The sequence below is a fragment of the Amphibalanus amphitrite genome, unplaced genomic scaffold (genome assembly GCF_019059575.1).
Source record: "Amphibalanus amphitrite isolate SeventyFive unplaced genomic scaffold, NRLGWU_Aamphi_draft 001060F_arrow, whole genome shotgun sequence".
Lineage (NCBI taxonomy): Eukaryota > Metazoa > Arthropoda > Thecostraca > Balanomorpha > Balanidae > Amphibalanus > Amphibalanus amphitrite.
In genome coordinates, this window is record NW_024882554.1 from 83,550 (window position 1) to 100,176 (window position 16,627).

Below are 16,627 nucleotides of genomic sequence, written 5' to 3' on the forward strand. Positions count from 1 at the left end.
GCATTGTTGCGTTTTGATAACCCATGACCGAACAATCAATTCCTATGAAACGACATAAAACAAAGGAGCGTTCAGGGAATGCTCAATGTATTGTGACACATTACAGCACAGGGAAAATATACATGACCACCGAACACAACACAAACAGGGATATCCCTTTTTTAACCAATACACCTTGCATTGAGGGTCATTTTCACGACGAGAGCAATGAACAGAGCAAACGACACTTCACAGAGACGCGGAAGTCCAGCTGCCGACGAATAGACATGGCGCGTCAAGTCACGGTTTTTGACGAGCCAATGCATCTTCACAGTAAACACGGATTATGTACCCGACACCGCCCAGTGCCCTTCACAGATCACGGTAAGACACGCTCCCCGGTCGGGGCGCACCTTCATACATAAGCATGTCTAGATATGCCGGACCCCAGCCCGTCACACACGTGGCTGAGACAAGATCGCTGGCCCCCGCCCGCGCCGCCTCGCACCTCAGTGCGACTTTCCACGCGAGGCGGCGCCCCCTGACCACCGGCCAGTCCCGCGGGCCAAAGGCGGTCCGCGCGACAGGCCGGCGGCCCGGCCTGCCCTGCTTATGCAGGGGGGCCGGGCACGGGTTAGCCCGGATGGGGTAAGGCGGGGGCCACGGATCAAACGAGGCGAACAGGGATGTACCTATTACTATTAAAGCATGTACCAACACTTTGTGTACGAAAATGTTTCACTTTCTTTGCCCTTTTGGTGATTGATACACAAGTTTGACATTCAAACGGGCACGCTGCAAGCACAGACAGAGCGCTAAACGGGAACGCGCATGCGATGCTTAAAAGTAAGTAAGAGCCAGCTCCTCATCTATGTCCATGGATGATGGCTTCGTTATCCCAAGTTTAGCAGACAGAATTGCTGGCACCATATAGGTGTCGTAGAAGGATGCCAGTTTGGGCAGAGCTACGTTGCGGAAAGTTGCTGTATCAGCAGGGACACTGATGATCTTTGTATCAACTTTTGTGCACACTACAAAGTCACACTCGACTTTGTCGGTGCAAAACATCTGCGTTTGGACTTGCCACCAGTATGGGGACGACCGCTTGAGCATGAGAGCTCCTTCTTTGATCTCGATATGCGAGTAGTTCGAGGGCGATATAGCACTTTTCCTTATACTATAGGGACACTTTACCTCGATCACTTTATCGCCCACAATGCCATCGGGCGATGCTGCGAGGGCTCTTAGCTCTGGATGTATGACGAGCCCGCTCTTCATCACCGCACACCCAGTGAGTTCCTCGTACCGTTTGATTGCTTGGGGCTCGAAATTTCGTCCCCACGTTGTCGCCGCAAACCGTGGAGCTCCTGTTCCCGCGACCAGGGCCGCAGCCAGCTGGTGAGGGTCGCGGGTTTTCATGTTGACAATCGTCGAGACATTCGACGCTGTGATCCGCAGGCTTCGCTCTGCGTGCCACAGTTTGCTGGTCGTCTGACCTCTGGTGTGCTGCTCGACTGCGCCGACATCAGTATCCTGCCAACGAAAAATTCAACTCAGTGTCAGTGAGCTGATTTTTTGTCTCTCCTTCCTGTCATATGGGGCAGGTACATGTGTACATATGTACCTACATTCGTTTCCTGCGTGATAAACACACTTTTGAAACAAACAGAGACTTTTCAAGATAATACTTATTGAGTGGTCAAAATCCAGCATTTGTTGTTGGCTTATGTTGTATATGGAAAAAGGCTATGTTTTTTTCTTATTCCAGGCAACAGAATAGTTATAAAGATATTTTGCATATAAGTTGTCAAATGTCTTTGAATAAGCAATAACAACGAACAATACAATATTCAATGGTGACTATCAATAAATTAAACCTAGGCCTCATTACCTTCAGCTGCCTGAAGAGCCACTGGATGTCCAGCGGAACATCAAGATAATCATGGTCTAGCATGATTGCCTCCCAGTTGGCTTTGTCATCAAAACCTTGCATGATCGCCATTTGTGGCCCAGACTTGTTAGCATGGTAATTCAACAGCAGAGATCTCAGCCTGGCTTGTTTCTCCGCCTTTGGCACGTTTCTGTCATGCTCTTGTCGTGGGTCGAATACAAATTCTCCAGAACCACTTGCATGATGTTCATCACTTGAGGATGCCTGAGACACATTTAGTGGCATATCTCTTGAGGACAGTGCGCACGGAGCCACTCTCACCCTCTTTGGCTCATGCCACTTTTGCTGTTTTTGAGTCACACTTTTCCGCACCAAAACTTCCCCTGTCCTGCCTGCATGTTCAATGGCATAGAGCACAGTTGCAACATGTTTACACGTAGCATGAGGCCCTGCACCTGCAGGACACTCACAGTGGCAAAACTCAACTGAGCCACCATGCAGACGGACATATGCATAGTATGTCACAGTCTTCGACATTTCTGCATGGACATGTGCACGGAAAAAGTCTGCCTCACCATTGCGTGCATGAAGTAGGGACAGAAGGAACATCTCATGAAGCATCTTGTACCCAGCCTGATTTTCCACTTTCATTCGGCTCACTGACTGACTGTGTGAAGCAAAGAAAAAGCTGATTTCTACATTTGTCAGACTTTCCTGCTGATTTCCATCATACATCTTGAAATCAGTAGATTGAGGCCAAGCAGCTGAGTCAGCCCGTGTTGGATCATTTTCCTGGTTGGTTTCTGATTCACCAGGGACGTAAGACGCAGAGTCCAAAGTTTGAAGTCTGAAAAAAAATATTCAGTATGTTAGGGAAAAATGTTCCAATGAAAGTGAAAAAGAGATGCATCACAATTTGATAACACGACATATGAAAAGAAACCTTTAACTTTTTTGAAGAAATGGAGAACTACAAAAAGTTACAATGATAACATGCCTTCTTTACTCTCTTATCTCATTATCCATATTTTTCACTTAAAGACAGGTGGAAGCTACATGCCAAGAGCACGGTTATGCTACATATGATGCAGTTTGTCCATTCAGATAATAGTTTTAGCCTTTAGGGATCACTACTCATAAGGATTCTTTATGTAGCTGTAGGTGCCAGGTGGGCATGACCTGCCAACTGGGCCCCTCATGCCAGGGGCCCCAGCCAGAAAATTCACCCGAGATGGGCCCTCCCAGGGGTTTCATTCACCATCAATTTTTAGATGGTCTTTGGCAATCTTAAAATTAAGGGCTCGTTTGATTTGAGGACCCATTAGGGGCCATCTGAACACATTTGAGGCAGGCCCCCAAATCCCAATTTAAATGGGCCATGGGGATGGCATGCCGCATGGGCCCTTACGCCCTTACTTTGTGAGTGCCCTTGCATCAATGGGCATAGCTAGAATCTTTGAAGGGATAAACATCATAAAATAAAACATACTCAAATAAACCTTACCTCTGCACTAGAGCCGATTTTCGACCAGACGTTTTACTGTTCCTCAGCTTCAGCTCTTCCTTCAGTCTTGGTACACTCCACGTTTCATATCCGACCTCCATAGTGAGAGGCACTAAGATTTCAAAGCAAGGTTCGTGCAAGAACGATTCCTATAACTTTTACAACAATACAATTAAATATATGCTCAGATAATCGACTCCCCTTCCTCTCCTCACCCGCACAACTCGCTAGTCGCAGCCTATCAAAGCCTTGCGCGCCAGATTTGTAACAGCTGCGCCAAACGCCTTTGAGGCTTTGCTTAGCAGAGCCACCTGGTGGATTAGTTTCCCCTAGAACGCCCCATTGGCGTGAAACTCTGGCTAGCAGTTCTGCAGTTGGTGCAATTCTTGCACATCGCTCACACCAGCACATCGGGGAACATCAGTGCTCACTGCCATTACCGAATACCACTACCCCTTCCCTCGTCACCAAATACCGACGAGTGACGAGGCGCCGCAGCGTTTCCTGACCAAACATCAGCCGCTAATGACTGACCGTTGGTCAGGGCCCGTTGGTCAGTGCTCGTAAACACAGAGCAGCGTCCGACCAGACCCTGCTAGTGCTGGCCGCCCGGCAGTCTGCGGCATTTCGGGGCGATCTGCACTTGAACGGCTGCACCGAGCGGGCCTGCCAGTATGCCTTCTGCGACTAACGGGTCAGAGGTGGGCTAAAGGCAGACGCTTGAAGGAACGCGAATGAAAACGAAAGAAACACTGAAGTGAACGATACGCATCTGATACGCATGGTCGTCAGTGCAACAGGTAGATTTTCCTTACTAGCTTTATTTTGGCTGAGAGAATGTGTGTTTCGTCTATTCTAGCCCTCTGACTTAGAAATACGAAATGTGAAACGAATACAGCCGCAAATGTGTCGCTCTGAAGAAGCGCAGCCCAGTAACACGCCTCCATTCGACCGAAAGACATCCACTTAGCATCCAAAAGACGCCTGGCAGCTAACAGGGGGACATCAAACAGAACAGAGCTGACAGTGGTCCGTGACACTGAGGAGCCCCCAGGGACAGGCCAGTGGCACCACGCCTGACGCCACTATAGTACACAAAAACGAGCCGATACGAGACCAGGGGACGGGCAGTCAACATATAACAGCGACGACTGACGAACACTGCGGTATCAATATCATATAGGACCGATCAATTACCTAACTGAAGTTTAATGAGTGATAGACTAGGCGTGTGTCTAATGAATGACACATCACACACTTGTTTAGGAGACAGGTGACAGGCTGACAGGTGAACCCAATGGCAGCCTGTCACGTGACAGCGTCGGGCCATGTCGCAGACACCCACTATCAGAGTCCAAACACCGCCCGTTCTCCACGACAGCCTTTGGCCGCTGGGGAAGGTGCGATAAGGCCCCGAGTGGCACCGGTGGGCTGCCGAGACTATAACGAGCTGCAATGTTACCGACTAGAAGTGCGTCACTGTCCGAAGAGCTCAGCTAGCACCAGCTAATGAATGAAACAGATTGAGATATGAAACAGATTTGGGAGCACAAACCAGTAGATCAGTTGGGCAAACTAGACCTTTGGAATCAAAATATGGAGGCATCAAAAGATTGATTCCTTTTGGGCATAAATGCAGACCATTTCTAACTTACCAATCACATAAAAATAAGAGAGTGTTTCAAGAAGGAGCATGCCTGATCTTGAACAGAAATGCTTGAACTATCTCCTAAGCAAAATAATATTGCTCTTATCATAACAATTTAAATTCTATAGGTAGTGAAAGGCAATCAAGGAATTGATTCACTTTTAACAGATAATCATAATATTGATTCCCCATCAGCTGGCTAATCATTATTTTGATTCACAGGTAATGTTAACAGATAGGCAACAATGACTTGCAAGAATACAGCATTTATCTTGCTATTATTCTCATTTAGTGGTATCCTCAGCACCACAACTGATACCTATAGCATTGTTGTACTTTACCTTCACTACATTTGATAACAACTCAAAATTTTTAAATGTCAAGAATACAAAAACTGAAGCAACAGGTAAAAACCATATAAGTAATATAAAAGCACTACAACAATGATAATTAGGGGTTTAAAAATTTCATTTTGCCATTTTACACAAATACTGATTGGTTAGTAAGTGATTCATGATACAGAAATAACATACAGTGTGATTTCCTCAAAACAGCTTTTACGTGATGGACAGTGGCTCTGTCTTTTTCCCATTCACAAGGCCAAGGGGACAATTTCTTAGCTTTGAGGTAACACTTTTTGCAAACCTATCACATTTTTCTACCTTTTAAAAGAAAAATCTCACCGTCATGGGCCTTTTTTCAACCGTAACGATTCATTTGAAGTCAAAAGTGTACCCAAATGAATCAAAAAATTGATTCCATGCCCATATTTGGTCATGGCTCCTCCCACCAGAATCAAATTATTGATGCCTCCATATTTTGATTCCAAAAGTCTAGTTTGCCCAACTGAGATTGCACTGCCACTATCGCAATCGTGTATGCTGAACGAGATGCACGTTGTTTCAAAGTGTTCAGACTATAAACCGACGTCGCGACTTACCTACAAAAGTGTTTCCGTTTGAATCGTAGGCGATTCCTTGTAAAACTTCCGGTCCCGCACTGTACGATCACCAGTCCACGGGTGAATCCGAGTGATAAGTTCTCACCCCCACACTACACACTCGTCCGAATACGCTCTAACACACCCACACGTCCCTGCCAAAATCACCACGTAACCCACACACGCACGGCAATAACACACCCCACCCTCTCCGCTGGCAGCGGCCGGCCGTCTGAGCGCGTGCGGTAACCTCCCCTCGCGGCGGCGGTAAACGCTCCGCCTCGGCCGGCCGCGCATGCGCACTGGGCCCAGCCGGTAGCGGGAACTTTGAAGTCGGCGGCGAGCCGCGCGGGCATCCGGCGCAGTTCACGTATGCGTGCCCCCAAACAGACGCCGGTCACGGCGATAGTGAAGCCGGAAGCGAACTGAAACCGGAGACAGGGAGAGGGGACCGGACTGTGGAACCGGAAAACGTAATGTGGAGAGTGGAATTCGGAGGCGGAGTTGGCAGGCGTGGGAGCAGCAGCTGTCAGCAGGTGGGTGCTCTTTATTGAATGGGCCGCCGCCATACTGACTTCCGTTCAGGTCACTTTCCCTAATCCACAGAACTGCTCGACAATACCGGCGGTGCACTGTAAAAAAAGATTAGCATCCATGCTGCTAATTTGGTGCTAAATGGATTCTAGATTTAAGTAACTTCCCCATTTGTTGCTTACTTCAAGTACCCTGTGCTGCAAATCACATGATTGGTGCGCGAAGAAGTACCATGATGGCGCCAGCATGTAATGGTGCTGCTAAATTTGATTCTTGTTTTACAAGGTGATTGGCGCTAGCATCTGTTTATCTTTATGGCGCTGGTTATAGCACGCTTGCAGCTGGTGGTGCTGTTATTTAGTACTTAGGTGATTAAAATGAGCTTGCACTGTAAAAACCCATGTCAAAAACCAGCACCCTGTGCCTGCTTATTTTAAGCAGGCTAACTGGGTGCTAAATTTTAGCACCCTTTTCGAAAAATAGCTCCCTGTGCCGGCTTATTTTAAGCACCCTAAATGGTTGCAGCCATTTAGGGTGCTTAAAATAAGCCGGCACAGGGAGCTATTTTTCGAAAAAGGTGCTAAAATTTAGTACTCATTTAGCCTGCTTAAAATAAGCAGGTATAGGGTGCTGGTTTTTGACATGGGTGCTAAACTTTTTTTACAGTGTGAGGGGGGTTTGCGCGGGAAAAAGCGGACCCTTAAGTTGCTAATTTTCTCCGGGATTCGGCATTCGGCCATTTTGTGACCGCCATTGTGTCAGTTTGGACGCGGATGCAGGTGCACTGCGCTGAACTCTGGGTATATGTTGGTTTGGTTATGGCATACATATTTTTAAAACGTTTGTTTGAAGTCAATATGTTATAACTGTGAGTGTTCTGTAACATTGAAGTGAAGAAAAACAAAGCTTTTTGTGCAAACCGCCGGGGTCGAGCGCTGAGCGCAGCAGGTGGCCAGGAGGCAGGAGACATGGCCAGTCGGCCACCTACATATATCTCATGAGCATGAGCACTGACCTGGAAGCTCGCCAGAGTGATAGCGGAGGAGCCTATAGCGTGGCCGTGATGTGCACGTTAAAAGAAGTTCGGTGTGTATTTTCATTCTGCTATGATGGTTGGAAAAAGGTGAGATCGAGACGGGGCTTTTTCAGACGGCGTCTTTTATCAGCAAATGGCTGACGGGAGATGGCGTAAGGTGGCATAGCGCCCATGGGTACATTCGTTGTTAATGTTGACTAATACATCGTTGCACGTGCCCACTTGATGTTTGTTCTAAATCAAACGGTAGCGGTGGTACAGAAAAGACGTGCTCGCGCGCACACACACACAGACACGCGCGCGCGCATATAGTGAAATGCAGCAATTTACCCAAATTGAGCAGCAGCTGTTCTTTGAGTGGCAGCACTGGCGGTCGCAGCCGCTAGCAAAAGGGGGGGGGGGGCCAAAGTCACACTCGCGGGACATAACATTTCTCCGTCACCGGGAGGGGGGGGGGGGGTGATCGGCTAATTTTTTACGTCCACGAGGCGCCGCACAGTTGGCATTACTTATGCTTCATCCATCTCATTCTTGCGTGAAATCTTTGAGCTCAATTTAAGGCAAAATCACCAGTTCCATTTACCGTCTCACGGTGTGCCCACCGGTCGGGCCGCTGCACCATGACGACGGATCGGTGTAGCATAGGTATACTGGAAGGTCAGGCACGCGGATTCATGACCTTACCACTATAAAACAATTCGGAAAAGTACAGATAGGTAGGTACCTCTTGCTAAAAAGTACAGATACCTCTTGCTTTGAACAAGCATGTGAAACCCAGAGAGCATTTTTAGACTATGACATTTACCCATATAGGTACACTCGGGGGCAGATTGATGTTCTACAACTCTTTATCCACCGGGTTCCTACGGCTCAGCATTGGCAGCAGCCGCCTGGTACCGGTAGACTGTGCCGCTTCACTTACTTGTCAAGCGGCACAGCCTACCCACCCGTATGACACCGGTCTGGGTCGGTGGCTGGAGATAATGTGGGCCGCCTGTGACGTCAGCGCAGCGGTGAGGGCCGAGCCCGGAGGCATGGCTCGGGTCGGCGCGGCGCGGCGGCTGGCGAGGGCTGGGGAGTGAGGTGGGGTGGGAGCACGGACATCGCGCGGCTGCCGGCTGAGCGAGTGTAGTTAACTTTCGCGTCTCAAGGCGCCAATTATTCTAACTAACAATTGTGCTAAAGCAGTTGTTAAAATGTCCTATCCTCAAGACAGCGCCTATCATCATACTTGCCATGCACATTACGACACACTTAAGCGTGGCAATTGGACAGCCGATAGAACTTATGTCACTCGTGCATCGAGGTGTGACTGTGGAGCTATGTTTTGTATAACATATTAGTATTAAGGCCTTGATTGAGCAGATTGGTGTCTATTGTTTCGCACGGCAATCGTCCAGAGACGTGGGAGGTGGGGGTTATGAGTAGCGCCGCAGCCAACGCCCCAATTTAAAGCGATTATTATTTACATCAATTGACAAAATTGACAATTACTGTTGCTCTTATATGTGGTCGCAGCCCCCAATAGCAAACCGTTCCAACTAGGAGCCAAAAAGTCGGCCACTCAGGCGGTTCGAACCGGGCTTCTCCCACCGGCCAACCCACGACACGAGCGTTCATCCACTGAGCTACCCAGAATGGTCCCAGTCCGCACAAAACAAAATGACATTCACCCGCTGACCGCCAATGACAGTATTGTGACATTTGATCGCGTTTGACCGCGGCGGGTGGTCGCTGGTTTCGGCAGCTCAGTGGATACACGCTAGCATCGTAGGGTGACCGGTTGGAGAGACCCGGTTCGAACCGTCCCAGGTGCGCGACTTATTTGTTCCTAGATGGAACGGTTTGCTATTGGTGGCTGCGACCACATATTAGAGGAACAGTATAAGAGTTGCTTAAAATTGGGACGCCGCGCTATCCAAAAACCCCAGTTCCCACGTGTCTGGACGATTGCTGTGCGAAATAATAGACACCAATGAGCTCAATCAAGGCCTTAATACATATCTGTTAAAAACAATGTAGCTCCGCAACTCGATGCACGTGTGATATAAATTCTATCGGCTGTCCCAATGCCACGTTTACCTAAGTGTGTCGTAATGTGATTGCAAGTATGATGATAGGCGCTGTCTTGGGGATAGGACATTTTAACAACTGCTTTAGCACAATTGTTAGTTAAAATAATTGGCGCCTTGAGACGCGAAAGTTAACTACACTCGCTCAGCCGGCAGCCGCGCGATGTCCGTGCTCCCACCCCACCTCACTCCCCAGCCCTCGCCAGCCGCCGCGCCGCGCCGACCCGAGCCATATGCCTCCGGGCTCGGCCCTCACCGCTGCGCTGACGTCACAGGCGGCCCACATCGCCTTCCAGCCACCGACCCAGACCGGTGGCATACGGTGTGGGTAGGCTGTGCCGCTTGACAAGTAAGTGAAGCGGCACAGTCTACCGGTATCAGGCGGCTGCTGCCAATGCTGAGTCAGAGGAACCCGATGGATAAAGAGTTGTAGAACATCAATCTGCCCCCGAGTGTACCTACCTAGTTGTGTGGCGGCGGGAGAGAGTAGGTACACCGACCTCTGGAGACCCCCACAGGTTCCGAGCTTTCAGAATTGGCAGCTGAGGGCCGCGCGCGACTCCTGCGGGGCTTCGCAACGGCTCTGTTGGGGCTCACTCAACCTACGTAGTCCTACTGCTAAAAAGACTGGCCCTGAGCCCTACGGACTTCATCAGTCTCTGCCAGCCCCAGGACCCACACCGGCTCATGGGGACCCGACGTCGAAATATGAGGGAATCAGCGCGGGACCATCAGGACGTAAAGCAATTTAAGCAATCTCGATCAGGACCAACGTAAGGCTGTGCCGGAGACTGCGTGAGCCCTCTGATCTTCAGAAACCCACCCATGTATGTTTTCATTTAGAGGCCAGTTTAGGGCCCTCAGAGACCAGTACAGGGCCTGCAAACTACAAAGGCCAGTAGTTTGAGACCATCAGAGACCGAGTTGGGCTCTCAGAGATAATGTGGGTCCTTACTCATTACAGGCCAACATGGACTCTCAGAGGTCAGCGTGGGGCCCTAAAAGACCGGCATGAGCCGTCGTTGGACCCCAGAGGCCAGCAGAGGGCCCTCAAAGGCCAAGATGGGCCCTCCTCAGAGGCCAATGCAGACCCTTAGAGGCCGGCATCGGGTCTTCAGCAGCCAGTGCGGGGCCCTTATTGGCACCTAAAGGTTCATCTTGGGACACCAGAGACAGAAATAAGGCCACCAGAGACCGGTGTGAGACCCTCAGACGCCGGTTGGGATCCCTGAGGCCGGTTAGGGGCCCTCATAGGCCAGATGTGGGGCCTCAGAGGTTGATGTAGGCTCTTAGCGGTCAACGTGGGCGCTTGACCGCCACTGAAGCTCCCTCAAAGGTCAGTGTAGGACGCTCAAAGACCGGTGTGGGAGCTATATTAATAGCTTGGCGTGTTTTTTTTTAGCCTCGTGACGATCGAATAATTGCCAGGGCCCCATACACCTATATGGGGGCCCATTGGTTGTTTGAGGGGGGGGGGGGTCAAATGATATGATGGCCCCCTTTATTGACCTTTGGGGCATGGCCCTGATGTCCCCCCCCCCGGCCCCCCGCGACCGCCACTGTGTACACATTACACACATGCCTCTGAGATTACATACTAGCTCATGCAAACTCTATGCAGGCCCCGAAGGTCCCACGCTAATCCTTAAGAAACCAAGCCGGCATACAGCGTCACCACCGGGCTTCTGAGGTGCACAGCACCAACCCTTGAGGTCTTACTTTAGTGTCTTGGAGCCAGTGGCGGATCTAGGATTTGAGTTTAGGGGGGGCAAACATTGCGCCGCCAGGCAAGTCGGCGAGAATTTCAAACGTCCAGTCTTAGGAACAAAAAAAAAAACGAGCTACCCCTATTTTTCTCCTCGGATTTCGGGATTTTTTTTTTCTACATTTTTGTCAGTCCGGCCAAGCCAGGGCAGCGCAAAAAAAATTGCAGCCACCCTGACTCCGGGAGATAGTTAGAGAATAGCTCACCGGCGCTATGGACGGTCCGTCCTCTACCTCCCGCATCACCTCGGCAAGACCTCGTCCGAAAGGTCCGCCCGCGCCGGTTCTCAAGGGCTTCTGTATCCGGAGACCGATAAGGGTCGCAGCAGCAGGTTCATGTGTAAATGCCCACGACCAAAGGCCACATCAGCGTACCTGCGATACTATACGCAGTCAGGGTTGCCATGTAGTTAAACGTATTAACAGTTGTTTCCGGTAATAGAAAATGAGATCAGTCGATTAAGAATCCCAACAAGAAATAGACGAAGAACAGCGCATTTGTTTTCGGTCCTGCATTTATTGATGCAATTACAATGAACATTCCTTAACTTTGGGACTAAACTTCGCGAGCTAGCAAAATTATACAATAAGTGTTACTTTCGAGAGGAGATAGACGATGCTTCTACAGACTACATAGGACCACAGCGCAACAGCCAACGGAATCACACTGAACAGCGTTAAGTTCCCACAACATACTGAGATTCTCCAACACCTCGCAAACCAAAAGCTCTGACTGAGCCTTTCTGGGTTTGTCCCCGTTAGATAACGGTATGGCTCATGAAAAAGCCGCGATTGGTAATCTTCTTTACGTTATTCCTCTCAGAAACCTATCTCGCACTTGTTCTCAAAGGCACGCAGTACACCGTTCTTTCTGGCCATCACTTACCGGGGTTACATGAGCAAGTAAATGCGTATCAGGAACGGATTTTCCTATTCGCTCACCATTGTAGTCCGTTTGTAATGCGTATTAACTCTGCTCATGTAACCCCGAGCACTGAGTGACACAGCGGCAGTAGCTCAACCATATCGTTCACTCAACCAGTTCTATCTCGCCTGCCATGTTACAGCTACCACCAGCGCAGCTTTACTTCACATTTCACAGCGTCTGACTGCCACATTGTTTACCCATCACTACACTTGTTTTTTCAGCTCCTACACCCATGCTATCTAGCAATAAAATACCAGTACAACGCCTTTTGGGGCGACTAACGGAGCGAGGGAGAGGGTTGGCCTTGCACGTGCGAAATTGCGAGGGGGTACCTCCAACTGACTTCTGCATGGCACCCTACTAACCGGTCTCTAGCGATGTGCCAAATTTGGGCACGATCGGCCCACCCGTTCTCGAGATCTGGAAGCGGCACCCTGCACGTGCGCACGTGCAAAATGGGTCCCAACTGACTTGTGCACGGCACCCTACTAACCGGTCCCTAACTGTGTACCAAATTTGAGGGTAATTGGTCGAGCCGTTCTCGAGATCTGGAAACGACCCCTGCACGTGCGCACGTGCAACAGCGCCCCAACTCTGGCACATGGATATGCAGTGCCTAGTGGGTGCCTAACTACATGCCAACTTTCAGCGCAATCGGCCAAGTAGTTACCGAGATATTGCAACAATTACAAAACGGACACCTCTTCGTTTTGCACGTGGCACGTGCATAAGGGGTCACCCACATGCATCAGGAATAGTCCAATACTTGGTAGAAGGAATGAAGCTACCCTACAAAAATTACCGCGTGTAAATCGGTCAAGTGGTTGCTGAGATATAAGCCTCGCAAAAGCGTGACCACGGCCGGCCGGCCGGCCGGCCGCTCATACTTAGAAATTTCCGTTAATCTAAGGAAAGACTACGCTCGCTTCGCTCGCTCCGTAATTATGCAAACACTTCTTATATACCCATGCAAACCCACCACTGTCCAACCGCTCACCAGTGTGGTGACCCCTGACCCCACTGGCGTCTGGCGGTCTGCTGTTGACGGTTTGTTTACTTGGTTCAAGGTTTCAATAAATCGCGTTATTTTTTTTTTTTTTTTGGTAGCAGTAGCAGTAGTAGCACTGCTGATGGATGATGGACTGACATTCATGGGGCGGAGGACTTTTTATCAGCTCACAACTTAATATCACGAATATGGCAACCTTCTAGTCCTCCATTTATTTCACATTTTCTTTTCAAACACCATATTTTTAGTATTCAAGTTGTAGTTTTTTTAGGGGGGGCAAAAAGATATGTTTGCCCAGAGGTTTTCCGTTTAGGGGGGGCAATTGCCCATTTTGCCCCAACGTAGATCCGCCACTGCTTGGAGCCAATCTTTTTTTTTTTTTTTTGAATTTTGCTCCCGACAGGCCGAGGCCCTGGTCGGGGTAGGGGGAAGTTACTAGCTGGCAATTAGCCAGATCTTCCACTTTAGCAGGGCCCACCCGCCACTGCCGAAGAGGGTCTCATGCCAGCCATTGCTGAATGCTGGGCCTACGAGAGCCTTAAGTAAACCCACGCTGATATTCCATATAAGATCCGGCCATACTCGTGAACCGGTGCCAGCGACGCTGACCGCCAAATTGACAGAATGCGAAACTGAGCCCACTCATGAGTGAAATTTACGTCCTTTGATGGCGCAAGAAAGAAAATGAAACATACGAAAAGCTTTCTAGGACTTTTGTTCGATCTGAAAGGTGGGGCCAAAAGATAGTATGGCCCCACCTTTCAGCACCAAAGGGGGGGCCATGGCCCCCGTGCCCCCCCCCCCCCCTGCGACCGCCAGTGAGTGGCAGTATGTTCTGTATGTTCTACAGCTGTATAAAATGAGACATGCGTGCTTACTCGTATGAGACATGCGTGCTTACTCGTATATCTAGTAACTAGCCTGAATGTAAGAAAGTTGTTTCTGATACTTCGGTGAATTGTAAATCATCGTTGCTTTTAATGGGCCTCTTGAACTGGATGTTTTGTATTATTTATCACAATAACCTGATTTAGCACTCCTAGGGTGCTTAAACCAAGCAGCTGCTAGCACTTTTTTGGGTGCTCCGATTTGACATGAGAACCCCTAGGGTGCTAAAGTACTAGCACCCATCGGATGCTAAATTAAATACCCAATCTAGAAGCTGGGTGCTATAACCTAGCAGGGGCTAAGTCTAGCACGTGCTACCTTTGAGCACCATGCTGAAAACTAGCAGCTTCAAAAATATGGTACTAGGTGCTACGGAGCTAAGTTTAAGCCGCATTTAGGTGCTCAGATTTGACATCTGAATTAGTACCATTGAGGTGCTAATCTTTTTTTACAGTGTGGGAATGCTTATTTGTTACGTAGGTATCTCGGATTTTCTTTCAATGATCTAAAGGTCAATACTACACCTTTTTGCATTTGAATTCAACCACAATTCAACCATTCGCCATAACTGTTTGAGGAGCCATTTCGACAATCGGCATTGAGCACAACATTTCCGGCGTGGTGCGATTCATTTCAGCCATTCAGCAAAACAGATTGAACACTGAAATGAGCGATCTGCAAAACAGTTTAACCCGCGCCCCGCTGGGCTATTCAGCCATACGCGCCCTGCTGGGGGGGGCAGATTCTGCCCCCCCTGTCTAACTTCCGAACCGATGGTCGTAGAAAGACGGGGAAAACGGCAATCGAAAGCTCTCAACAAGGCAGATCTTAGGAGCCCAAATTTTTTTGCTTAAGTAGGTCAGAGGTCAGGTCAAGGTCAGGTCAAGGGTACAAAATGCAAGTTTCTACAGTATCGGCCTTGCACCGTAGTTGCCGAAGAATGGACTGAGACTGATTGCCCAAAACGTGTTCTTAGACTACCAAGACAATATTCGTTGCACACAATGTCATTCAAAGGTCAAGGTCAAGGTCAGGTCAGGTCAGGTCAGGTCACCAAAAACAAAATATAGAAAAGGGCATGTGCGACACATGTTTTATGGGTCATTTTACTCATGGAATTCAATAGGCACACTCAATAAGTGATATGGACCACCTCTGGATGAATTTTAGGTCGAGGTCAGGTCAAGGTCAGGTCAAGTGAGGTCAAATTTTGAAATTGGTTGTTAAGGCCTAAAAAGGTGTCTATCCGATGCAGTTTTTCACGGCGAATCGAATGGTGCTATTTTTGTTTCCGTACGAGGTCTAGAACTTCCAAAAAAATCATTTTTCAAAAATTTTGTGTGTCGTGACGTCATAAAATTTTGAATAACTCCCACATTTTTGAACCGATTCTTCTAAAAATTGGTATGTAGGTGCACATAGACCAGTTCTTTGACATATATTCCGGTTTTTTCGATAAACCCAAAGTTTGGATTTTATAAATATTTTCCCAAAAAAGTCAGTTTTTTGGAAAAATTTTGGCCAAAATCCAAAATTTTCAAAAAACTGAGATGGCCATTTGATAGACAAAGTAGAATCACGTATAACCTTTTTTGTTACGTCTTGATTCCTTTAAAAATGAAGATGTTAGCGGCGTTTGAAATTTTGCCGTTTTTGAGGCGAAAATGGCGAACATGACGTCACTAAAACGTCAATTTCTCAGAAATTTTCCGACGGATTTCGCTCAAATTTTCAGGAAGCGTGTCAAATGGATGTATGATAAGGTACTGAAAGTTTGACGTCGCTGGCGTAACGCGTTTAGAAGTTATTGGCGAAAAACGGGAGGGGGGCAGATTCTGCCCCCCCCCCCCCCCCCAGCGGGGCGCGGGTTAACAGTTCGCCAGACTTCGGCATAGAGGGAGCCAGCTCGGCATATGACGACTAGGTTCGACCATTGACGATTTGTTTTGCACAATGTCGAACCATTCGTTCAATGTCGAGTTGTAGAGGAAGATCGCATCGCCGAATAGTTTTGCACAATGGTGATTCTTTGTGACCAACCGCCCATTTGTAGCGCCACCTATATGGCGAATGTGTACAAACGTTTTGCCCGATGGTCAAAAGCTAACGCAAAAAGCCAAAAAGGTGTAGTTTCACCTTTGCAATTTTCATTTTAAGTCAGTGCACTGACTAATAGTCAGTGACTATGTTTATGTTATGCACTGACTTTATGTTCCTCACACTGCAGTGTGAGGAAATCACTCATTACCCAACCAACAAACATTTTGGCTATCTCAGATTTTCAATTTTTGAAAATTTTGATCACGTGACCTCCTGACCTATTTTTTGAAGAGTGATCTTGATATTTTCCCCACTAAAAGTTGCAATTTTGTCTGATGATTATAGCCTTATCAATTGTCATGCATATGCGATAATAAAAAAGTGGCTTTCGGTC

At 48.4% G+C, this 16,627-nt stretch overlaps 2 protein-coding genes across 2 annotated transcripts in view; both read right to left on the reverse strand.

Annotated features, from left to right (window-relative positions):
* LOC122369670 (signal-induced proliferation-associated 1-like protein 2) overlaps positions 1–6,170 on the reverse strand; it is an 88,165-nt gene extending 81,995 nt beyond the window's left edge. The window contains exon 1 of the mRNA XM_043344576.1: positions 5,963–6,170. The gene's annotated coding sequence lies outside the window, so the exon portion shown is untranslated. The remainder of the gene's footprint in view (positions 1–5,962) is intronic.
* On the reverse strand, positions 71–3,567 carry LOC122369668. The gene is made up of 3 exons (XM_043344574.1): positions 3,375–3,567; positions 1,871–2,717; positions 71–1,512 (listed from the first exon to the last, which is right to left on the reverse strand). The coding sequence occupies exons 1-3, from the start codon at positions 3,473–3,475 to the stop codon at positions 820–822; spliced, it is 1,641 nt and encodes a 546-aa protein (XP_043200509.1). The 5' UTR covers positions 3,476–3,567; the 3' UTR covers positions 71–819.
* Positions 6,171–16,627: the final 10,457 nt, after the last annotated feature.